Here is a 25,481-nt window from a genome sequence, read left to right as displayed (position 1 = left end):
TTTGAGGAATAAAGTGAGCCCTGGTTTTGATATTCTTAGACTTAATTACCACACAGGGTTTACTCTACTTTGCAATGGAAGGCTAATGATGGGTAGAAAAGAATGAAAATTTATAACCAAGTAAACTGTGATCTCAAATACATTAGGAAAATTCCATATAGTTTTTACTGGTATTTTATCATTGCTTTCACATACAGAAAGTTATTTTTATATGTAGTATAACTACTACAATGCTTTGTTTATTACTTACCCTCTTATTTCGACTTGAGCTACAGCAGTAATGTTGATTTGCAGGCTCACAAAATTGCTGTCTGGATTGTCCTTGTTGGAACTAAAACACAGTGACATGTAATTTAAATATATCTTCTCAGACGTGTTACTATAATATATGATCATAAAAAACATTCTGTATATCACATGAGCAGCACACATTACCAACATGATCGTTCAGAAAACAATGGCATATCTGTTCTACAAAGTCATAGTCACATATAAACGGAAATGCCCATATCCATTATGATCAAAAGTAATAAATGTAACTTTCCACGAGGAGACGCCTTATCAGAAAGCACAACTGATATCTAGAGAAGCTAACATTTATTTTGTTTCAATGGATAAACCCAAAAGGCAGTGAGCTGAGCAAATTTTCCAGTCATCTACCTTGGACACATTCCTTAACTTCTCTGAGCATCATACTCATGGTCTATCAAATGAAAAAGGACAGCACAGTCAACTCCTGATTTTCCATGCTCGTAAAGAGGGGGACTGGCTAGAATGACCCAAAAGCTGCACATAATACGAAAAGTATTTGCATCTGGCTCTGGCATGCATCATACCATACATTGTTTAAGCAGCAAATTCATCTTCCTTATGGTTTATTTCTTAAATAAAATTAAAATAAGTGTACATTCACTGCCTGCTCACTGGCTGACTAAGGTGGGGGCTGGGAAGTGAGTAGGAGCATGGCCAGTGGAGAGAAAAAGGGAGATCAGAGAAAGTTGGGCAGTTCATGCAGAGGCAATGAGCAGATAAAATGGATGTTTCTCACATGCATCAAGAATCTCAAGATGAGGCCCTGGCAGGGTAGCTCAGTTGGTTAGAGCATCGTCCTGATACACCAAGGTTTCGAGTTCTCTCCCAGGTCAGGGCACATACAAGAATCAACCAATGAATGCATAAATAAGTGGAACAACAAATGATGTTTCTCTCTCTAAAATCAATCAATAAAAATTTTTTAAAAAGGATCTCAAGATGGAAAGTACGTTTAATATTATTTATTTGCATAGTGGCAAAATGATTTTCAAGTTTGCTGGTCCTTTTTGTCAAGCAAATATAATTAGATATAAAATTTAACTTAAAAAAAATGCTTTTGTGCTGTAAGGAAAATGAAATGTGTCTTGAAGGCTTGACCCAGTAGCTGAGCTTTGGATGGGATCTCACTTGCATTTATTGTTCTGTGCTTTCCTTGAAGTCACCCTAATATCCCAAAGGACTATGCAGCTTGTAGCAAACTAAGACATGGCCACACCACCACTAACAGGCCATGTTTATATTCAGGTCTCACAGGAAGAGAAAGCCCGCTCCTCTTCTCATGGAATCACACAGATTCAACGGACAAGCTCTAACACTGTGATGATGGTAATGGGTTGTGTTCTGATTAGCTTTTGAAGCTTTCCAAATGTGGGAGCTGGAAAAGACAGGATAAAAGTCTGCTTTCAAAGGAGGAGACAGAATTGTTCCCACATTGCTTTGGAAAAGTCCTGTTCGATTGTATATACTGATAAGGCAACTTAAACTGCAAACACACATAAAAGATATAAACAGGCAAATGTCAGGCTCATTTCCTGTAATGGGGTATCACTGCTAAGCTCATGATGAGCCTAGAGGGACTTGTTCACCAAAGTTTGAACCCCAGTTTCCAGGCCATTTTATTATTATCACATCTGGGGAGGATCAGTCAACCAAAATACTTTTTTTTTCTTTCTTTTTTCTTTTTTTTAAGGCAGGATTCTGAATTACTAACCAGTAAGAAGTCATTAAGTAACTCCACTTGTTGCAGACTCTGTGGTTCCAAATCCATTACGGGGAACTCTTTAGTTTGGAAATTTAAGTCTAATTATTCCACAGTTAACCAGGCTTTGTTCTATTTTCTAGTTTATTGCCATTTTGTGGAAGTGGAAATTAAAATTATGGGGGAAAAAGTCATTTAAGTTATCCCATAATTCTATTGTATTTTGTTTCTAAGAGCTTCAAATAACACGATTTTCATTATTCCAACACCCTGAAAATATAAATAGATGTTAAACACTGAAATCATCTTGGGCCAGGACTCCAACATGAGGCTTACAGAAGCAGTTTTGAAATTCAACAAAAGCAAAGGCAGACTCGGAGGCTAGACCTGGTTGGCTAATCAAATCATCCTCTGTCACACAAGCTTGCCATGATACTTGGTGATGTCAACAAAATCTCCCGGTGAGAAAGATACTGGGCTTGATATATCTTAGATGCTTCTTTGACCTCTTTCCTGGAAGGAAACCTACCTCACCAATACCACTGCTATATTCAAACAAGCAATTCGTCTCTGCCCTGGATGCTGAGCTATTATGCTGTCAGCTAGTTCTACTCAAAGAATGATGACTTTCCTCTCCACAACTACACCCTCGGTCATGTCACCAAAGATAAACTTATTTTTTACCGTTTACTCCAATGCAATTTTATTTTTCTCTACTGTGTCCAATTTCTATTTCCTAACTATCCCTCTATGCTTTCTGTGGTCTTTGTAATATCAGCAAAGACAATACAATGTTCCTTTCACCATTACTGAGGGAGCAACAGCAATGATGATCACAAAGATGTGCTTGTGCGTGGGAACTGCTGTCTGAGACCCACTCTGCACAGGGAGGAAAATGTTTACATGTCACACAGAGCCAGGGCATGGAGACATCGTTTAATGCAAACATTTGGTAACACAAAATATTTTCAGTTTATTAATTCATAAAGCCCAGTTTTCTTTTGGGTTCTATTTGTGAAAAAGGGCATTAAATGTGGGTAGCATTGGTCAATGTGGTCAAAAGCTTTAGACTTCAGAGCATTTGGTTTAGTTTAGTTTTGGTTTAAACACATTTAAACTGGACACAAACCATCCATTAAATACTTATTTACATCTTTGGGGTCTGCCAGAAAAGCATTCAGATAAATGCTCACTTCTCAAATGCTTTAGTATTCAAGTACTAAAAATATTCTCAAACACTTTTATCTCTATAATGTATGTTTTTGGAATTTGATGCTTTATGTAGGCTCCCCAGTTCTTTCTGTATTTTTACATTTTTATATTTTTCAAAATAATGTTAAAATAGTCATAAGTTTTATAGCATATAAGGAAGGAATAATCATGATGTTAGATGAAGGGGGATGTTAAGAATATGACTATTTCTACTTTCCATCAAATTCAGTACTTCATTGTCAAATTCAGTATTTCAATGATGATCTACAGGTTGGATCTGGGGAAGGGAGAGTGTATTTAGTATCCTCTGCTGCCAGAGTGAACTGCAAATTGCATCTATTCTATTATCTGTAACTGTAGTCAAAGGTAATGGGAAAGGTCAAGGAATTTGCTTTGTACCTGTGTAACAAACTTCCTTTTAAAATAAAGGCTGCATATTTTATGCAAGGTGTATCTTTCCCCCAAGTGACACAAAGCTACATGCCACCACAGGATCAATGTCACAGACAATGATGGCGAGAAGTAGAAACTTTGCCTACTGTCTGGAGTGATGATGGTCGTTCACTATGGAGTGCCCTTTCTTTTACTTTTTTTTCTGAAAACTTACAAATATGAACTTATTCCCCAAATGAAAACATTTATGACTAACTGAACCTTTTGGGAAATATACATTTATGTAGATTTTTAAAAAACGATTTAATAAGCTTTTGGTACAATGAAGAATTCATTCCCTCTGCATCCCATCACTAATTTGGGGGGAAAAATTTTTAAAGTCTTTAAGATTCAGCAGAAAATATTTAAGTTAAATTTAAAAAGACCTAATTAAGGTCAGAAAAGGGTATCAAAAGTAAGTTAGAAAACCCTTCACCCTGGAAATGTAGCACAAAGTTTGGGGGATATGGTTTGTACGTAGGTTGCAGATTTTTTAAATGCTCTACATTCTTATAGAGTTTCTACCCTTTTCTTCAACCCTAAACTTCTAATTAAGTAGCTATTTTAAAACTAACCCATTATGCAAAGTAATTTTTCTAAAAGTCCTCACATCCAATGACACCGTTTTGCGGAAGGTACGTTTAGAGATTAGCGACACCGCATGCTGGTACCTGAGAATGAAATTGTAGATACTGACTTCAGAGTCCTTTTCATATTAGAGCACCCTGGGCAAGCTATAAAGACCTGCTGTCCACATCAGCGTCTTTCAAACTCTTAAAATTGCAGGCCACCAAGTAACATACACATCTCCCAGGGTATCTTACTACATATTTACATTTATCTGAAAGGGATATTTCATGAACAGGACCCTGATTCCATCAATTGCCTTTTCTTTTAATATGAGTCTAGAGTCATTAAATTGATTTTGTGACCGGATAATGGGTTGCAGTCCACAGTTGAGACGCCCTGGCCCTCATGGACACTGCTCTCTACACGTCTTCCTACTCATGAAATGTGATTTTTAGCCATGAAGAAGCAAACAATAGATGATGAAAGGATAAAGTCACACGTGAATCCCTGAGCAGGATCAGTTTTAGGAAAAGGGGGAGCTCTCTGTGACTCAGCTTAGAGTTGCGGGAGAAGGCCATGCCCTTCGAAGACATGGTGGGGCAAAAGTAGGTTTACAGTTGTTTGTACGGAAAATAATGCAGCGCAAGAATTCATAGATAATAATACAAGAATAAATTCTGACCCTAGACAGTTTTTTTCAGTGGTTAGAGCGCTGGCCTGCGGACTGAAGGGTCCCGAGTTCGATTTTGACCAAGGGCACGCACCTCAGTTGCAGGCTCGGTCCCAGGCCCCTGTCGGTGAATGTGAAGGAGGCAACCAATGTATCTCTCTCACATCGATGTGTGTCTCTCTCTCTCTCCCTCCCTTCCACTTTTTCTGAAAAGCAATGGAAAAAGTATCCTCAGGTGAGGACTGAAAAAAAAAAGGAAAAGAATAAACTCTGTTTCACATACTCACAACTGTTAACCTCTTTTTGCCTCAGCCTGTGTATGAGCTTACCTGCATCTTGCCCTGGTGCTCACATTAAACCATCAGAGACTCGTTCATTCTTGAAAAGTTAGACTATTTCAAGATTTCTAATTTAAAATCAATGCTTTTTTGCAGAAATTTTGTTCTTAGGGATTGGTTGACCCCCAACTGAGAGCACGGTGGGGATGTGGAAGGGTGGGGTGGCAGAGGCGTGTGCATCAGAGTGAGGAAAAATGGAGGTGAAGGGGGGTCGAGGGTGCCCAGGGCAAAATTTTACTCGCATAGCTTGGCCTACAAAATGCAATCTCTTTTTCAGAACCAAAAATATTGAAAAAACTGAAATACCTGAGAAAAACAAAGGAAAATGGGCTGTGAAAGTCTGGGTTCGAATTTCAGATGGACTTTTAAGGTGAAGGAGCTTGACAAGTAACATTCATTTCACGATGGATCTCTTTAACATTGAGTGTTAAGCATTTAAAGGTCTAACCTTCTGATTTGAAGATCGAAGTTAATGCTCATGTTTGTTTTCTCAAGACGTGGAACTGCAAATCGGAGGCCCAGCGAATACTAAATTAAAAAACAACAACACACACACAAGATGCTACATTATTACATGGGAGGAACCTTATACACAGCATAAAAATAGTATAAAGTCATCGTGCAAAATTCCACTCTCCATTGCTGTTCCTTTTTCTGCTTCCACCGTGGATGGCCGAGAGCAGAGAGGAAGTCATGCAGCTGAGACGGCAGGGCCCAGACGATTCCAGTCCCTATACATTTTGGTTCCCTCTCTTCATTTAGCCCCATACCAATTCTTCTCCTGACACCTTGTTGTGTGCCTAATTAAAAACAACCTAAATATACGAGATGAGATTGATTTAGAAAACTGTGATGCTACTTTATGATGGACATTTACGTTGTCTGAAATCATGGCTATGAAGCCTATGCAACAATGTGGAAAATGCTTCTGATGTAATGATCAATAAAGAAAAAAGACTACAATGTTGTATGTGTAATGTATTTCAGCTGTGGTTTTTAAAGTCTATCAATAGAAAAGTTATTATATGGGAATGGGGATGTAATGTAAGATAATATACCACATAATATGTTATAGTTAAGGTTATAAATGTGTGAATTACTTTTTCCACCTTTATTTTCCAAAGTTTTAAAACTCTCTTGTTATTTTTATAATTTGAAAACAGCTTTTAAAAACTTGGAGAAAAATAAATCTAATGATAATATACACAAGGAGATAAAAATAATAGTTAAGACATACAATGATAGTAATTCCTCTCCCACATACTGTACTAAGCCCACCATGCACTGTTTCATGAAATCACAGCAACCACTTCATGAGATGGGCACTGTGTTTGTTGACATTTTGCAATCAAGCAGCAGTCTGAGGAGTAGAGAGATTAAGTGACTTGCTCCAGGTACAGAGCAAATACACTGCAGAGTTGGAATTAAAACCCCTCAAGCTGGCTCCAGAATCTGTATCCACTCCATTACACTATGAGAATCAAACCTGTAATTAAAAACGCAGGTTAATATGAAACAGTAATAATACAGACTAATAATAAATTATCATTTTTATCATAAATCACCATTTTACTAGTAAGAGATGCACGTGTTCTTAACTGGAACCAAACACTGCATCTCTGGCCACTGATTCTAAGGAACCTTTGTTGAACCATTTTCTTGTTTTCCTGCTTGAAAGATTTTGCAAATTTTTATGAATCTTGTTGGTATATAAATATTTTATATTACTATAGCAAATATTTTATATTACTATAGCTATTCTGTGAAAATGACATTACTATTTACAAATCAGAAGTAACGCTTCTTGCCCTGGCTGGTGAGGCTCAGTGGATAGAGCATCGGCCAGTGCACTGAAGGGTGGCGGGTTCGATTCCCAGTCAAGAGCATGTACCTGGGTTGCAGGTTCGATCCTGGCCCCAGTCAGGGAACATGTGGGAGGCAACCAATTGCTGTTTCTCTCTCACATCAATGTTTCTCTCTCTCTCCTCACTCCCTTCCACTCCCTCTAAAAATCAATGGAAAAAATATCCTCAGGTGAGGATAACAAAAAAAAAAGTAGTAACACTTCTGAATACTGCCTTGAATGTTTTGTCAAATTAAAGCATAAAGCCACTTGAAAACTATTTTTTTTTAAATATTGGGACTGGAATAGATATTCCTGGAGATTTACGATGATTTTTAATATTCAGGGCTGCTTTTAGGTTTGGAGTTTTACTACAATCCACTGACAGTATTCTTTTTAAAGTACAAAATGAAGTAAATGAGTCAGTGTTTTAAAACAAAACAGAATGCAATAAAATTGGATGTGTTTAAGGACATTAAAGGGTAAGATAAGAAAGCTATTAGGTTTCTTCTGCTAAAGACCTCAAAGATAAATTGAATAAGAATAATTTACTTCCTTGACTTCTAAAGATTACTGCTGGTAAAACGGAGTGACATGGTTTCACATAAACACATTTGTGGTTAAGACCACACTGCATTTTACTCTCTACTTTGAATGACACCCGTTGCCAGTATTTGTCCCATAATTATTCTTAGTTATTGATGAGCTTAGATTATCTCTGGTCTAGATTTAATACTCTTAATGCTGAAAAAAGGAATAAGTGCCCAGTCATCTACAGATGCTAACACCACTGCCACCAGGCCAACTCATTTCTCTTTGGCCTTAGGGAGTACTCTTCATATCAAATAAGGTGGTTGGATTGTTGTTGAAAACTAGCAAAAGGATTTATTAGCTTCTAGAGAAAAAGATTCTAAAGAAAAATGTTCTAAGATCTCAGCTTAAATTTCCATCCTGTCTTTCATGGCCCTGTTTAAATATCTCATCTGTTACCCATTAGTTTTCATCCAAGTGCTTATCACAATTTTGCGGACAGGATGTGTGCAGGCCTGGTTCAAATCTTAGGTCTGTCCTTCATTACCTGTGAGACTTTGGGCAATTCATTTGACTTCTCTGAGTCTCCGTCTTCTCATCCATAACATAGGAGAGACACCTGACTCACAAAGTTGTTTGTTGTTGTGAAAATTCAGTGAGACGACATTTTAGAAGCACCCAGTAATGGGGTTATGACACAGAGGGCCATCGATTCATGTTAGCTTATACACGTTGATCTTTCATTCAAATATTTACTATTTTTGAACCAAGAAGTGAGTTTACTAGACTATATAGCCTGGTACCTTTTTTAACTACCCGGGATCAAATAGCATAGTTTTATTATAGTGTAAAAAAGCAAAAATATTATTCCTGCACAAAATCCTAACGTTTAAATTGGGAATAGGTATTTCTTTTTTTTCTTTTTTTAATCCTCACCAGAGGATATGATTTTTTAAAATTGATTTTAGAGAGAGAGGCAGGGAGAGAGAGAAAAACAGCAATGTGAGAGAGAAACATCGATCAGTTCCTTCCAGTATGCACCCTGCCCGGGGACAGAACCCCGCAACCTGGGCATGTGTCCTGACCAGCAATCAAGCCCTGGACCCTTGGGTATACGGGACAACTCTCCAACCGGTTAACTGAGCCACACCAGCCAGGGTGGGAATAGATATTTCTTGATAGAGAATTTCAAAGGCTCAAACACAGGTGTAAAACACTGGGCTGAGAGGTTTATTTACTGCAGAACTTCTCAGGAGCTTTAAAATGTACCAGAGTGTCCCAGAGGATATGACATTTGGCAGTGACCACAGAACTCGTCTTTAAAGGCTTATCTCAAGGGATTAGCTCCCTTTGGAATATAATTTCAGAAGTTGTTCTAATACAAACCTATGTAATTATAAATCTTCATTAATTTTTTCCAAATAAACCATTCTGTTGACCATCATAAACATTGAATGTAAAATACAGGAATGTATATATTTAGTTTATGTAACATTTAATTATGTAGTGTTTGCAGATTTCAGAATTTTTTCTGATTTATGACTTCAAAAAATAACCATTTCCACTGTGATATTTATTACAAGAAGTTCTTATGTATATATGTAAACTGCAATTGCATAGAATAAATTCATTGTCCACAAGTCATACTGAATGGGAAGTTCCTAAACCTGGAAACAAAGGAAGAAAAAGAAGGAGAAGACGCTGGTGAAGGAGACAAGAGGAAGAGGGGGCAAGTGGTGGGGGCGAGGGGGGCAGGGAGGAGGAGTGAGGGGGAGGGGAGGGGGAGCATGTTATGGGCCTTTCTTAACCCTTTCTTTTTCTTGCTACATTTTTCTGTATTATTCTTCAGGTAAGATATGTTATTCTTCAAGTAGGATACCAGGTCTTCAAGTAATACCTGGTAAAGCTGATCTACAAGCTGAATTACTATAATATTTTAATATTAAAATACTGTGAATGATATTCATGTGGGAGGTATATTGGAAATAAAAATTTAATCATCTTTGCTAAAATTTTTAATTGTTATTCTTAAATACTTACATTGTATTTGTTTTTTAATTCAAAGAAAAAAGTTGTAGTAAATTCAAAAAAAAAAGTAAAAAAAAAAATCTATGGCAAAAAAATAGTATTCATAGATTTGTTGCAACTAAGAAACATGTAAGAGTAATGTCCAAAGAGAGAACATACAAAAGTATTCATCGCTTTGTATTTTTAACCTTAGATTATCCACTCTGCGTTGGTTATAATGCTAAATCCCACTACTTTGGCCTGGTAATTTCCTGCCTGATTTGTTTTAATTGCTATGTGCTAAAGTGCTGAGTGCTAATTGGGGAGCTTTCCATTAGTTCCTTTTAAAATTCAATTAGACAGAAATCAGTAAGCGATTCTGGTTTTCTCTTACATTTGTTCCAGCCACCATAGGGTTCCCAAGGTCACACACCACCATCCGGGTTACATTTTCCATCTTGTACTCACAGCTCAGTGGTCGGAATCCCTACAACACGAAAGAACACAGGGTGGAGTTCAGGGGGCAGAATAAATTACATCCTGTCACAAAGGCAATGCTGTGGGCGGGAAGCTCCTCTTGATTTCAAACACCTGCGTGGGTAACTGTGCCCAAGCATTAATCTGTGGCCAACTCAGAAGGAAAACTGAAAAGACTGAAGTTTAAGTTTAGAAAAAAAGTTTTTCATTGGTAAACACAACTATTTTATTCTTTGCGGGGGGAGCTCCCTACAGTATTTATACAAATATTTTAGCAATTATTTTCACCAATGTTAGTGTTAAATTTGGGCCATGAAAATCACAGATAATTCAACACAACTAAACTAATTTATACTTGCAAAAATGAAATGACAGTAATGTGTATACATGATCATATGACTCAATGACCATTTGCAAGAGAACTGCTTTGAACACAAATTTCTACACATCATGGTCCCATTTTGAGATTACACAGCAATCTTAGATCAATCCTCTAAATACTTAAGATGGAAAGGGAACACTTTCATGCTTACCCAGTGCTTCCTGTCTCCCTTCTTCCCCCTACATACTATTCTGATGAGAATGTACAAAAACTCAAGTTTGAAGAGGTGCTTAGAACTATGTGTTGGAGAAGGTCTCAAGGTTACACCAAAGAAGGGAAAGAAAAAGTTTACCTTTGAACTCCTGCTATCTGCTCACACTCCACCTTGTGTCCTCACATTACTCCTGGCTGCCTAGAAATCCACACCTTGTTCTGTACCCTGAGCCCTTTCCGTATTTCAAAACCTAATGTCTCTACGGCCCTGCTCTGCCCTTGGTGATAGCGACCGAAGATCACCCATTATTTCACTCTAACTTGTTAAGTGCTACTAATATATCACCTGTGAGAAAGAGGTGAAGGCATTAAAAAGTACAAATTGGCAGTTATAAAATAGTCAAAGGGATGTAAAGTACAGCAAAGTACAAATTGGCAGTTATAAAATAGTCAAAGGGATGTAAAGTACAGTCAATAATATTGTGATAACTATGTATGGGGCCAGTTGTGTACTGAAGATATCGAGGGGAACCACTATATAAAGTATATGATTGTCTAACCACTATGCTGTACACCTGAAACCAATACAAAATAATATTGAAAGTGGACTACAACTGGAAAATAGAAATTAAACTTCTCAAAAAACACACATGTGTGTACGTGTGTGTGTGTGTGTGTGTGTGTGTGTAATACTCATTCCACATTCCCAAAGATAAGCTTACAAAATGAGGACATTCACAAAGAAGCAACCTTTTGGGGATTTGTCTCCTCTGAGAGGCCCATGGAAGAAGGTTCTGAATATGAGAACCATTTATCCATCTTTCAGCTCTATTGAAATTTCATGTAAGGAGGTAATGTGAATTACCAAATAAAAGTTTCAGAAACCATCTTCCATTCCATCCTTTCCACTTTATTGAGAAAAAAACATAAGACTTAAAATCAGAACAAAGAAAAGCCAAGCAAACCCCAGATATCTAGATAAAGAATTCTGTAGGCAGATCATATGCTTTGAGAAAATAAGCATCAGGAGGAAGGGGGGTTTGAATCTGTTCGGTTCCCAGTACCTAGAACAGTGTTTGGCGAAAAGCAGATGGTGTTGGGAGACAGGGCAGAAGTAGCTCACACTCTTTCCTAAGGAAGAGCCTCCAATGAAGTAGACAAACACAGAGCTAACTATGAAATCCTCCTCCTTAAGCACCCTGGTAGTCCTCTCTTCCTATAGCACCCATTGAAAGTCTGTTCCAAGTAATGAGAAAGGAGTGAATCACTAATACTTGGAGGCATGATTTAATACATGCTTTTTCTAAATATGAATGAATGACATGTCAGCCTCCTGATGGAACTAAGAAACATATTTTCTTTTTTTTAATTCAATTTTTTGAGTGACATTGGTTAATAAAATTATACAGGTTTCAGGGGTGCACTTCTATAACACATCATCTGCATACTGTATTATGTGTTCACCACCCCAAGTCAAGTCTCCTTCCATCACCATTTATCCCCCTTTTACCCTCTCCTACCTCCCCCCACCCCCTTTCCCTCCAGGAACCACCATGCTGTTGTCTGTCTATGAGGTTTTTTTCTTAATCCCTTCATTGAAACATATTTTCAAAAAGCTGGTAATATTCTCTGTCTTCAAAGATACTTTTAGCATGTAGTCAAGTTTAAGAATTCAGAACTAACTCTAATCATACAGAGATGTTTTGGGTTGAGATGATTCACTCAATCCTGAAAACAAAAAACGAACACAGCAAAAGCTTTAAAAAAAAGTGCTCGTGTATCCTCTGGATATACAACTCAAGAATTCCATTCCTACAGTAAATATTTTTATCTCATCTGAAGGTCAAAAGTTATATGTACATTTTTTTCCAGCTTTCTAGAAATAGCTTTTCCACATCAATCAAAGGTCTTTTCTCTCCCCGGATCCCCCACCCTTTTTCTTTTTTTAACCTTTATTTCCTCTCTGAGAGAAAAAATAATTGTTGTTCTAGATATTTCTAGGTTATTTGCCTCCGCTGTTCCAGAATACTCTCGTTCTAATCCATGCACAGCTCTTGGGTTTCACTGACAATGTTTACTGTGTACCTGCTATTTACCAGGCTCTCGCCCTCACTGAATTCCCAGTTATTACAACAACTGCAGTAAGAAATCACAAGCAATTGTAACAAGCAATGAAAACACAATTAATACAGTTTGTTAAAGTTTCACAGTAGGAGAGATTCCTAGCGACAGAGGAGGAAATGCACACAGACTTAAGCAACCAGCAGAGGCATCTGAAGGGAGGCCTCAGCTGGTGGGGGCAGAGCACATCGGTGGTTACAAACGAGGGCCTGGACCTAACAGCGCAGGTTTCAGCCTTGGCTCTGCTGCACGTTACCTGTCTAACTTCAGGCGTGTTACTGAGTTTCCCCTTATCTAGAAAATGGAGATGATGGTAGCCTTGCCGTTTCTCTATAAAGCTGTTACGAGGATTACGTACGTTAACTACAGGCAGGAGCTCGGAGCAGTGCCCAACCCATAGCAACTGCAGAATAAATGTTCGCATTCTGTCATTAGGAAACAGAAGCCTAACGGACGGGTAGAGAGAAGCAAGCAGGGTACAGGGGAGAAGGGAGTAGTTAGTGGGTCAGAGAGAAGGACCTGCAGGTACAAGCTCTCCGGTGAGAGCGTGCAGGGCTGTCACAGAAACTGAAAAGAAATTCTGCCCTGCTGGCGCTTAGGGTGGGGGTACAGGAAAGGATCCATGATCAGTGATGCGGCTGACGAGGTATATAATTTAGAGGTGATATAACTAAGGGCCTGTTAGTCATCCCAGGGATCTTGACTTTATCCTAAAAGCAATGGGGAGCTAGTGAGGGTTTTAAGCAAGAGACGGATGTGGTCAGGTTTGCACCTTAGAAGGAGGGCTTCCTTTGCAGGGAAAGGGACCGGAGGCAGGGAGATAAGGGCACGGATGAGGGGACTGCTACAGGGCCTGATAGAGATCACTGCAGCCTGCGTGAAGGCAGGGACAGCGGCAGTCAGAAGGAGAGGATGTGAACTGGAGAGATTCAGGACGAGCTCAGGCTTCAGAACTCTGCTGCCAGTCTGCGGGACAGCAAACGGAGGGCAGGAGGAGCGGGAGTGGGCGTGGGTGCGAGACGGAGGAGTGAAGCGCAGCGTATGGGGAACCCAGAAAAGCCAAACTCGCAGAGACAGAAAGTTGAATGGTGGTCACCAGGGACAGGGGAGAAGGGAATCCAGAGTAAGTGCCTGATGGGTGCAGTTTTAGTTTTGCAAGACGAGAAGAGTTCTGTGGATGGATGGCGGTGATGGCTGCAGAACAGTGTGAATGTGCTTAATGCCACTGAACTGTGCAGTTACAAATGGTAAAGTTTATGTTACATATAATTTACTACTGCAATAATAATAAAAGATAAAGCACATAGGTCTTTATTCCAAGAAAAGTTTAGAAGGAAGATTGCCACAGGGAAGGATAACGGCTGGCTCAGGTAAGGTGTCCAGAGAAGAGGTGACCCCTCTACACCTGTGAAAAGAGGAATGTTTTCAACAAAAGAGTAACAACACTTACGATCAGATAATACCAATACTCTTCCCCTTGAGAGAAAAAAATGTTTAAAAAAACTTGAACTGTGTTTAAATAAAAAGACACAGAGCCCAGCCGGTGCGGCTCAGTTGGTTGAGCGTTGTCCCATGCACCAGGAGGTCGCCGGTTCGATTCCCGGTCAGGCACAGGCCCAGTAGGGGACGTGCAGGAGGCAGCCAACCAATGTTTCTCTCTCTCTCCCTCTCCCTTCCTCTGAAATAAATAAAAAACAAAAATGGAAATGAAAAGATACACAAGCCTCAAACTGCTTAAAAACAAAGAAGAAATTAGAATGTGGCTTAGTCATGTAAAATTCAAAGACCGAGCTAAGTCTCTGTCCCAAGGAAACTAGAAGAAGAATAGTTAAGGATTCATTTGAGATTATGGGTAACGTCTGCAAAGACAGAAACAGTCAATGCTCTCCCATGTTTTCCTCGCAACAAAGTGAACAGTAAACTGGATGTTTTGCTAAAAGGAAAACATTCTAGAAGAGACGCTCTGTTTGACAAAGCCAGGGGAGGAGTGGCATGAAGGGAATGGAAATAAAAATGAGTGGAGCCCTGGAACATTGAAAAATGACATACTTGAGCTCATTTTGGGAGGGTTGTTTATGTGTTATCTACATGGAAGTATTTGTAGGTGATATTTTTCTATGAATTTCTTCAACATAAACTTAAAATGATTTTATGACTGTCAAAGATACATGATTATTACCCTCCTGGATTTATTTTTTACTAAGAAGATAATTCAATCAAAATCTAAACCATGAGACTAGACGTGTGGATAGAGAATTTTATATTCTCAATGTTTTCAATGCCTATTATCATAGCAATTTGTTAACATCTCTTTAGAGGAATTATTTTTCATTAAATTATTTAATCTTTAGCAAGGTCAAATTCCTCAGAATATGCAGTATTTGGAAACTCGCATGCATTTAACATATAGTAGTTTTAATGAACAAATCCATCAGCAAGTTGTTAGGGAGTGCCTACTGTGCCTAGCTCTGTGTGAAGCGCCAGGATGACCACGAAAGAATATTAAACTTGGTCTCTGCCTTTAATAGTGAGTCCGCATATTTCTGAAAAGGAGGGACACTTTCTGTTACCCTACAATGCATTTGTGATGGCTTTTCAGACCAAGCGATTATAAACACAACAGGACCTTTGGGTACTCTGAGTGGGAAGATTCATGTTCTGACAAGGAAGGAAAGACTATAAAAAGCACCCATGTCAGTTTAATAAATAATGGCATTGCAGGACTGGCAAATGACGAAGACCTGGCTTTTCTTGGTCCCGGTCCAGAAAAGGTGGACCACGAAGAAAGAAAAATGACCGTGTTTCCTTTCCAGTGCCTGTCTAGGTTGTTATCAGTGCTCAGCTGGGATTGGCTGGACCTTCCTCCACAAGCTATAATGAGAACCAGATCTCCTGTGACCTGCTCGAAACTTAAAGGAACTCAAAACAAAGGCCTGAAAACAGCCAGTGAGGGTAGGAGTTAGCTTGTGAATTTAACTGATAGATCCATCAATTGGTAAGCGGCTTCTTTCAGCCAGCTGCATTCTCTTCCTGTCTTGGGCTCTCAAACTTTCGCCAATGTATCTTTGCACTTATGGCCAAGAAAGATATTAAAGCTGTTTAAGACACCCCCCCCTTCCTGGCTCATTGTGATGATGATTAACAAAGTAAAGTGCCGTTTTGTTCTCTTTTATTTAGGAAGAAACTCTCAGCTAAGATGGCTCCGCTTAACACTGATTTGACTTCAAAATATACCCAGTGCTTTACTACTTCAAATACTTTGTAGGCATTACCTTGTTGCTGCGCTCAATCCCGACATAATCGGCCTCTTCTGGGATGGTCACCAAGAGCTCCGCTTCATAGGCTCCTTCGCCTTCATTTCTTGCATTGATTATGAGCATAAGGTGATTTTCATCTCCAACGACAACCTGATGCTTATCTCTACAAATGCAGTTGAACAGGAACCATTAGATACTATACTTCTCTATATTCATGGCTATTTTAGTTAAGCACTTATCTGGGAGGGAAGGACAGAAGATGTGGAAATGCAAGACTGGGACAAAAAGAAGATAGATGGTCATGGAGGAGTGATGGGAAGAACCAAAAGAAACATGTCTGAATGGGAAGGGCAGGAATATTGACCACTGATGTGCTGGTCAATATTTAACAACCAGGTCTCAAAAAAAAAGCCAAAACCAAACACTATTTGCAGCATTTGCTGATTCCAGTGGTATGAATCCTCCCACTGTGGTCAATGTCAAGCTACTGACATACTTAACAATCTGCCAGCAAAAATTCTAGAAAATTTAAGAACTGGCTCACAAGCCAGAATGAACAGCTCCGGCACATCCCTGAAAACACCTAGCGGGAAGTAAGATGAGCTGTGGAAAAAAAGGGAGACACCTTTAAACACTCCGACCTGGAGACATGTAATGCAAAGTGGACAGTAAGAGGGAAAAGAGAGGCAGATAAAAGATCACAAATAGCTGACTGAGGATTATGAGGTATTTTGAGGAAATTTAATTCACTCCAAACTTCAAATTGAACCAACGTTTGGAAATGCCTATTTCACTTTTGACCCTTAATCAAAGCTATTGCTTTGAACACTGGCTAACTTGTGAATTTGGAGAAAGTCTCCTTGAGAGATACCAAGCGGATTCCAAACACTGGCAGTGAGACAGATCCTGGGGGTGAGGGTGAAGGAGCATGAATCTGTTTTTTCCCATCATAGGTATTTTACATCTTAATTTCATTTCTTTCCATATCATAGTGCCACACAATGACCAGTGCTGGGCTGGTGACTCCCCATTACAGGCAACTGGGTAGCCCCCTGATTCTTACTTGATTTTGTGACACCTTCTGCTTTACCCCATAGAGTGCCATTACATTTTTTCCAGCAAATTAAAGTTGGTTTTGTTTTGACAATTTTGAGGATACCTTTGAGTCATGGGATGCTGTAAAAAAAGCTTTGGCCAAGGTGTTGATGGAACCAGCCTGTCTCTGAATCCTCTGCCCACAGAACTGAGACAAGTAAATACAACCTGAACCACCCCATAGATGAGTTTACTTTGAACAAAAACATTCTTTTTCACTTCTGCTGAAAGATAAAACAGCCCCGGCGAAACCTTAGGGTGTGTCACTTGACACCAGTGACAAAGAACTGACCCAAACCACAGGCAAATGCAGAGCGTAGTCAAGCTCAAGACTTTCACGCAGTATATTTTTTGTAGTAGTTGAGCGTGTATACTTTCTCCAGAGAAGCTTTAAATAAACACCTGTATTCCATTAGATAAAATGTACAAGTTTATTTATTTAAACTTACGGCCGAGCTGACAGCTTCAGGTCAGGAATGCACATGTTGTCTTCTCCACAGTCCACCAGGATGTGAGCCTGTGTTGTGCAAACACATATCAGGAATAAACTTGGAAAACCTGAATTACATCCTTTGTCTTGAAAATTATGAACGATTCCACAGATTAAACCAAAGCTTTTGTTTTACTAGGCATGTCCCTACCCAGCTAGAAGCCCCATGTAAGGCAGTGACCTCCCAATACAGGCCAGTTTACATAACAGCCCGATTCCAATTCATCCTGAAATGTCTGTAAAGAATGTGACTCGGGCAATGTTTTGAGGATTACAGGCTGTATTGCTTCCATTACAGCCACATTTTGAACAAATTAAATCTTGGTTGCACAAGGGGACGGGCTTCCGAAAACACAACGATGCAGTGTTTCAGGAAACACGTTAGAAAAATCTCCCAAATGTTACATGTTTGTGCACAGGAATGAAGACAAAAGGGGCTGCGTTCCATCTTCAGTTCTCAGGAGCAATGCCCGGGCCTGACTGAGGACACACCATGAACGCCCACCAACGACCTACCTGCTCAGTAACAACATTTTCCCTGTAGTGGTTCAATATTGGTTTCACTTCCAGGCCTTCCTTAAAGGTGGATTCATCCAAACTGTAATTCAAACTAATGTTGATTGGAGATAACTTATCTCGGAATTCAGTTTCATCCTAGGAAAAATAATCACAAACTCAAGGAAGGCTCTGTGAACTGCTGCAAGATGTGAGCTGTGAAAGGCACTGGACCCTCGCCACCACGAGCTTAAGCACACACTGACTGATGCGGTGTAGAGTGTCCAGCTTAATTAATACATGTCCAGAGAAGAATCATTTAGAGCTGTGGCTTCACTGAAATACATGCTTCTAGAGGTAATCTTCAGGGTGTCCAGATCTTCAAAACTCACACAAATTGGCCAAATTGCGAATTTTAAAAAAATCATACTTATATATGCAATAAATGTTGAAAGTTTTGTGAATTGGGATTTATATTTTCATGCGGTTGGGCTCAGAGAAAGAAAACATCTTGATTCTCTGCTCTCTTATCCTCTCTTTAAGCCCCCACTTGAACTTCAGAACACCTTCAGCACATTTAAAGTTCCTTCGGAAAAAGAAACAGAGCTCCTGGGAGGCGAGGAGGTGAGTGAGCAGCGCCAGCAGCAAGCCTTGAGCACACAGAGCACCTTACACCACGTGGTGAACATGCACCCTTCAGCTGGGTGCCAGTCAAGGTCAAAATGAGACTCCAAGGTCATGCACCCAGCTTGGTAGAGCTTGTTTGTAAACTTTGCCATCCCCAGATTTCCCCTCACTAAGTCCATTAAAGGAGGAGATGAACTGAGAAGGAAGAATAACCTCACAACTGGTAAGAAGATGAAATAATTGTATTATAACTATTTTGGCTTTTTAAATTTCACAGTAGGTTTGGAGTTATTGCTAAAAATCCACTGCTTTAAATATATAATTATAAATGACTTTTAATAAAGGCTTTGAATGCCTAAACGTTTTCCTGAGTTGGCTCTGACACGCACATTGATAAAATCTGGCCAAACATACGTAGGAGAAAAATTCAAATAAATTATGTTATTTTGCGGGGGAGGCAGTTAGAAATGAAAACCACCTGAGTTAGTGCTATTATCAAGATTGTGAGCAAAACAAAAAGAAGCTGTGGGAGTTAATAGCATCACATCATCGGGTTAGCAAAAGGAAGTTAGGCTCGAGATGGGAGTGTGCGGCCTTAAAATAAAGTTTCCTCCAATAAAACGAAAATAGATGTGGACAAGGCTGATGGTTAAACAGCGAAAATGGCTGGAATGTGGTTCTGAATGTGAGAGGCCAGAAAGGTGATTCGGGAGCACGTACTCGCAGGTAAACCGTGAAGTCCTGGCACTGGCGGGATTTCTGCTGCTTTATCACGAGAGGGAAGGTGACATGTGGCTGGTGGTTGTCAAGGAAGAGCGTGCGTTTAATGGCGCCTTTTTGTTTCAGGGAATCTAACTGCACCTCGGCGGTCAGGCCTAAAGGACAGAAATAAAGTAAATATAACCGGGAGAGGAAAAGCATTCAGTGAATGCGGTGCTTTGGCAGAGGTCCGAGTGCCTAGTTCAGCTCGCTTACTCAGAAAACAGTTTTTCATAGTTGGGATCAAAAACAATACAGGAGCTGACAAAAATTTTATGAAATATTCCCCAAGCTGAAAAACTTGGTTTTTACACAAATCGTCATTTTGCCCCCCTAATTATTTCCGTATTTATAGATAATATTAATACCAATTATTTGAGTTATGTTTATAAAGAAGGCTCCAAATATACACTAGGGATCTGGGTATTAATAAAGGGCTCATTAAAAGTTCTATGTGGCCTGGGCAGAGAGAGGCTTACGGGTGACTGTTTTTAGTATACGATAGGAGCATAAAAGTGAAGACATGCTCACCTATTGTGTTTGGAATGCTCTGGCCTTCTACAGATGCGCATACTCTTAAGGAAAAGCTATGGAAAATAAGTCAATAATTTATTAGTTAATAAAGTTTTGAATCTTCCCTTATCTCACCCCAGATAAATGTATACACTGTTTTCCTCTATACTTCCCTTATTATGCACATGCAGCAGAAAAAGTTAATATGCATATATTTATTTATCAATATATATTTGTAAAATATACACACGTATCCTGCCAGTTGGCCTCAACACTGATACAATTAAGACTGGTGAAGTGAGTTGATTTAATCAATGGATTGATTAATCAATTGCTTGTTGCCTTTATTCAATAAATGAATATCTCCACATGCCAGAGAGTGAAGAATTGGGCAGTAAATCAGGGGAACAGCTAGTGGTAGAGCCTGGAGATGAGCAGGAACATGACCCCATTTGAGGAACCTGAAGAAACTCAATGCGGTTGGTGCGTTAGAGCAAGATGGGAGGATGGGGAGGGAAAGAGGCTCTGAGTCATGTGAAAGAATTTGGATTTCATCCTAAAAGGCATGGAGCACCGTGCTGTGATTAACCCACATCCCCACTGTGCTGGGAAGAAGAGGGGAACTCGGGGGGAACTTGCTAGGGGTGGGCTACAATTTGAGGCAAAAACACTACAAGAGGGAATGGCGAGAGAAGGAACCTAAGGAGGGTCGAGTGGCTGCCTCAAGCCAGGTAGGCACAGTGATATGGCTTATAAAGACAATAAAAAGAGAGTACATGTGCACAAGGGAACTTTATAGTTTTGCCCTGAACATAATCCAGAGAGGTGTCTGCCAAGGCTTTTGTAGGATGACCTGCACTTGGACCTGCTTGGCGGCCATAGAAGGAATGAGAAATGGCCGGTTGGCTCTGCCTGCCTTGGCTGAATGGGCTCACCTCTCTCCTGACAAATGTGAAGCCCTGAGATGGGGCTTTTCACATTTCTAAGAAAGTGAAAATGTAAGAAAATACTTAAGTATGATTTAATGACAGCCTTAACATTTTTTCCAGCAAAATATATAGTATGATTAGAATATTTCTACAGAACCCAAAAGGAATAAATAATCCCTAATCATGCTTTAATTATGTGTCAGCTTCCTGTGTCAAACATAATGAAAATGTGTCACATCTGGGATTCATCTATCTCCCGTGACCTCAGTCAGTGTTCCCCTGCAGGGTAAATAATTTGCCACATGCCATTAAGCCAAGAGTTTCCTGAGATTTCTCTGTTATTACAGCATTTTTACCACTTCCCCAGAGAAATCGTGAATTCCAGCCCACTTCTACTTCAATTAGATATATTCAGGGAAGGTGAATAGTTAATCGCATCTTTAAATTTCTTAGCAGGTCTGGCTTTCAAAATTGGAATTTTTTTCTGTGTGCAACTTTTTTTGGAAGTCCTTGGTTATCCAAGAAAGCTGTGAATTATTATTAATAATTATTGAGTTAAAATTTCAAACCAGGATTTATGGTCATAGTCAATAGTCAGACTACAATATGCATTGTAGTCTGAATAGGTCTGATTGGAACAATAAAAAAATGGCTCAGCTCTATCATCACATAAATTCTAAATAAAACTGTCTATAGTGCGTCTGATATGTCAGGGGCAGGATGATCCACTACAAATCTAGTCCTAACCCAATGAGTAATGGTTGGAACAATGATTCTGCAATACAACAATGCTCATAGCCATGGGAGATGGAGAAAGAATGAGACACATGTGAAACAGGAGTTACGTAGCAATTCATTTTTCAGTCTAACCAATTCAATCCTATTTCATAAGATTTTACATAAAGTTAGGCATATCTAAAGTTTTCTTCAGATTTGAAAAGTGGATAGTTATAAACTCTTAAATTTATAAAATGAAAAATTTTTACTAAATAGTTGTAATTTTTCTGATTGGTTAACAATTAAGATTGATTGAGCTGGCATTATGTTTTTATTTCTAATTTAGAAATTCTAGTAGCAGATACTTTATAAAACTACACAGCTGTTTGAAAGACAAAGAAATTCACATCAATGGAAGTGAAGAGCTATTTCCCGGTTAGTTTACTTAATAGTTTTCAGATGTACAATGCAAGGTTATATTAAATACAGACCACAATTACAGAAAAGAAAGTCAACAAACGCCTTTCAACCATTTTAGAAAAACTGAGCTAAATTCTTAGAACAAATTTAAAAGGTATCAGAGAAGCACATTCTAGACTGAACCAGCTATGAACTTTCCATCTTCTAATGCTCTGAGCCACCAGTCAACATTTTTAAATGTGAAAATGAACCACCTTTCAGAAAATGTATGCAATAGAATCAAATAAATAACTATAAAGGCATATATTATATATTTGCCCACAAACAAATGCATTTTATCTTAATAACGATTTAACACAACCAGGAAAACAATTCATGAAAAGAAAGACCTTTCCTTGTTACAAAGTAATGTTCTTTCCATAGAACCGAACAGATCACATAATCTGTTAAAACTACTTAAATTTTATAAAAATACTAAAAACCCTTGAAAAAATTACTAGTTTGAAACAACACTTTGTATCAGTGTGCCACACACATATGCTTAAACGAATTCAGCCTGGAGTCCACTCAGCTGTGAATGTGCACACAGGGCTACTGGGGGAAATACTGAGTTTCTACTACTCATGACCACGTAGCTGGCACAGCTCATTTCATGTTCATTTAATCATGCCAGGGTAAGGATAGATGCTCGCTAGTTCTTTCACATATTTTCTCAGATCAGGTTTTCATTATTATATTTTATGGTTTTAAACCCTTTTAAAATGTGCTCAGGGCATTTCCCAGCTCCTTTCTAAAGCTGGTTAAGGAGAGGACAGGCCTCCAAGAATGGGGAGCTCCCAGCAAAGGATGTTTTTCAAAGAATTCTTCAGGGTCCTCCAGCCCCCGCCCCCCTCAAAGGCTTTGACTTCAGAATGAATTCCTATCCAAAGGCCATCAATAGCACACTAAAACTGGCTGGAAATACTGTAACTTCTGTGGGTCAAGACTGCATTCTGACATTCTCAGGAACCAAACACACTGCCTGAGTTAGGCTGCATCTCTGGAAAATGAGGGCAAATCTCAAACACGAACATGCCAAGTACTGGCTGATTTTTCAGAGGGCTGTACCCTGTTGGAATTTCCCAGTAGGACAGACTTTGACCCTTGAGGACCCACACAGTAAAAACAAAGTGGCATTTCCTCCGACTGTGTGACAATCAAGTTCCATTTTGTAGTCCCTTTGGATAACTGGCAAAATTCAGAAGCAACACTTTCAGAACTTGGATAAGCCAGGCTCTCCTATGGCCCAGGCCCAGGCACCATCATTCTCTTGCTATTCCTGATGATAAGATCTTGGCCACAAAAATATAGTTTAGGACACAAAAATCACTATTTTTATAATGTTTACCTTCTGTCTAACGGTACATGCTAAGTTAGAAAACTGGCATCTGTTTTCAGTACAGGAAACCAAGTAATTTAACCCAAGCTTGGCTATTGAAAGAAAAGAAGGACATTATATATGTCTGAAAAGTGGTATCCACTGTGTACGCAAATGCAAAAGTCAAGGTATTTTATTGTATTTTCAGTTTGGTTAATGTTCTTTTTAACATGCCAAGAATCTGAAAGAGATATCCAAGATTTGTTTCATTAGGAACTTTTCCAAATGTTTTTATACAGTTGACCTTGGAATAAGGTGGAGGTTAGGGTCACTGACCCTAGCGCAGCACAAGTTTTGACTTAATGGTTGGCCCCTCACATCTGCGGATTTAACCAACCACTGATGGAAACTGTTTTAGATCCATCGTTAGGAATCTGTGGTTGGGGATGCAAAAATACTGTTCTCAATCCATGGTAAGTTGAATCTGAGGATGTGAAACCTACAGATACAAAGGGGTAGCTGTATGTATTGAAAACAAATCTACATATAAGTGGACCTGCACAGTTCACACCTGCACTTCTCATCTCACCTGGAGCCTGTAGGTTGTAGAACACCTTCAGGTGATAGGTTGACAGCAAAAGATCAGCATCATGTCATAGATCCTGGCCTTTTTTTTTTAAAGGCTTACTGCTTGCTGCTCATATCTGCAGCATCAGCATCCTCTTGGAGCTTTTTTTTTTTTTTTAAAGGAATGCAGTTTCAGGGCCCACCCCAGACCGATGGACCCAGAAGCTGCATCTACACAAAATCCCAGAATGATCTGAATGGACTAACTCACCAGGCCACAGGGGTCGTAGACTCTGGAATCTGGCAAGTTTTATTGTCCAGGTTGATAATGACTGGGTGCAGCAGAAGCTGGGCGTCCACCGTCACCACCGGCCTCGCTCTGCAGGGAGAAAACACGCGATTTACATGAGCCACGGAAGCCACAGGCAGAAGCCCACCCCACTTCTAGAGGCCACTGCCAACATTCCCAGCCTTTGTGTCAAGAATTTGCCTCACTGCTTAAACAGGTGGGCACCACACTCAACTAATTACATCTGGGCGCTGGTGAGTACAAATAAAAGATGTCCTGGGCCTGACAAGAAAAGCCGCCTTCACACACCTGCTTTGCTTGTGGAGTGGGTTTGTAGTATTTTGGTGAGATTGTTGGACAATACTGCTCTGGGATCTGTCACTATATCTATATTCCTATTTGAGAAAACACATCATCCTCTGGTCATGCGTGTCCATAAGCACTTGAGTTTTGCAAATTTTCTCACGTTACTGATTGATGACTTTTTAGTTTGATCACTTTCTAGCTATACTTTGCAGATTTAGCTCCACACAGAGCAGCGGTTCTCAATCCTGACTGTATAATGTAAGCATTCAAGAGCTTTAAAACAGGTAATATGCCCACATCCCACCACAGGCAAACTGAGGATCACGGGGGTGAGGGCCAGGCACTGGAATGTTAAACAAACCTTCCAGGTGATTCTACTGTGCAGCCAAGTTCAAGGAGAGGGACTAATATGAACTCAGTTAAACCCACAACCAGATGAGAATGTAAACCATAAGGAAAGGGGACAGGACAGGTTTTAAAGCTTGGTTCCAAGAAATGCTAGCTGGGAGCCAAGTCTCCAGATGGCAGCGTGAAACGATACTGCATTGCATAGGTTTTTCTCTGACAGGTGGGAGGGCTGTGCCTTGGGGCAGTGTTGTTTAGGACACTACTTTAGAGAATTTCATGATTACAACAATGGGGCCCACTGTGAATTTTCCTAAACTCCATTACCCTATTTATCTATATTCTGTTATATAATTTTGTTTTCAGTACTGTGTTAGCTCCAGTCCTTGGAAAAGCAGACAGTAAGACAGGATTATACATGTAAGACATTTAGGGAACAAACATCTATGAGAAAAAAAGGGGAGAGAGAGTGGAGGAGGCTGGGATCCAATGGCCAGATTGTGACACAGGGCTGATCCCTGTGAAGGAGCAAGGGAAGGGAGGGTACCCAGTAAGGAAGCTCCAGCCA

At 39.5% G+C, this 25,481-nt stretch overlaps 1 protein-coding gene across 1 annotated transcript in view; it reads right to left on the bottom strand.

Moving 5' to 3' along the window:
- ITGA8 (integrin subunit alpha 8) overlaps window positions 1-25,481 on the bottom strand; it is a 171,610-nt gene that overhangs the window by 52,643 nt on the left and 93,486 nt on the right. Inside the window, exons 15-23 of the mRNA XM_087823674.1 lie at window positions 24,245-24,352; window positions 20,002-20,057; window positions 19,432-19,586; window positions 18,106-18,243; window positions 17,549-17,616; window positions 16,020-16,167; window positions 10,009-10,101; window positions 5,682-5,761; window positions 251-331 (exon numbers count right to left, since the gene is read on the bottom strand). Of these exons, the coding sequence (XP_087679800.1) occupies window positions 251-331; window positions 5,682-5,761; window positions 10,009-10,101; window positions 16,020-16,167; window positions 17,549-17,616; window positions 18,106-18,243; window positions 19,432-19,586; window positions 20,002-20,057; window positions 24,245-24,352 (927 nt within the window). The remainder of the gene's footprint in view (window positions 1-250; window positions 332-5,681; window positions 5,762-10,008; window positions 10,102-16,019; window positions 16,168-17,548; window positions 17,617-18,105; window positions 18,244-19,431; window positions 19,587-20,001; window positions 20,058-24,244; window positions 24,353-25,481) is intronic.

The sequence above is a fragment of the Miniopterus natalensis genome, chromosome 1 (assembly GCF_054644295.1).
Source record: "Miniopterus natalensis isolate mMinNat1 chromosome 1, mMinNat1.hap1, whole genome shotgun sequence".
In the NCBI taxonomy this organism is placed as follows: domain Eukaryota; kingdom Metazoa; phylum Chordata; class Mammalia; order Chiroptera; family Miniopteridae; genus Miniopterus; species Miniopterus natalensis.
This window is presented reverse-complemented; position numbering and strand designations above follow the sequence as displayed.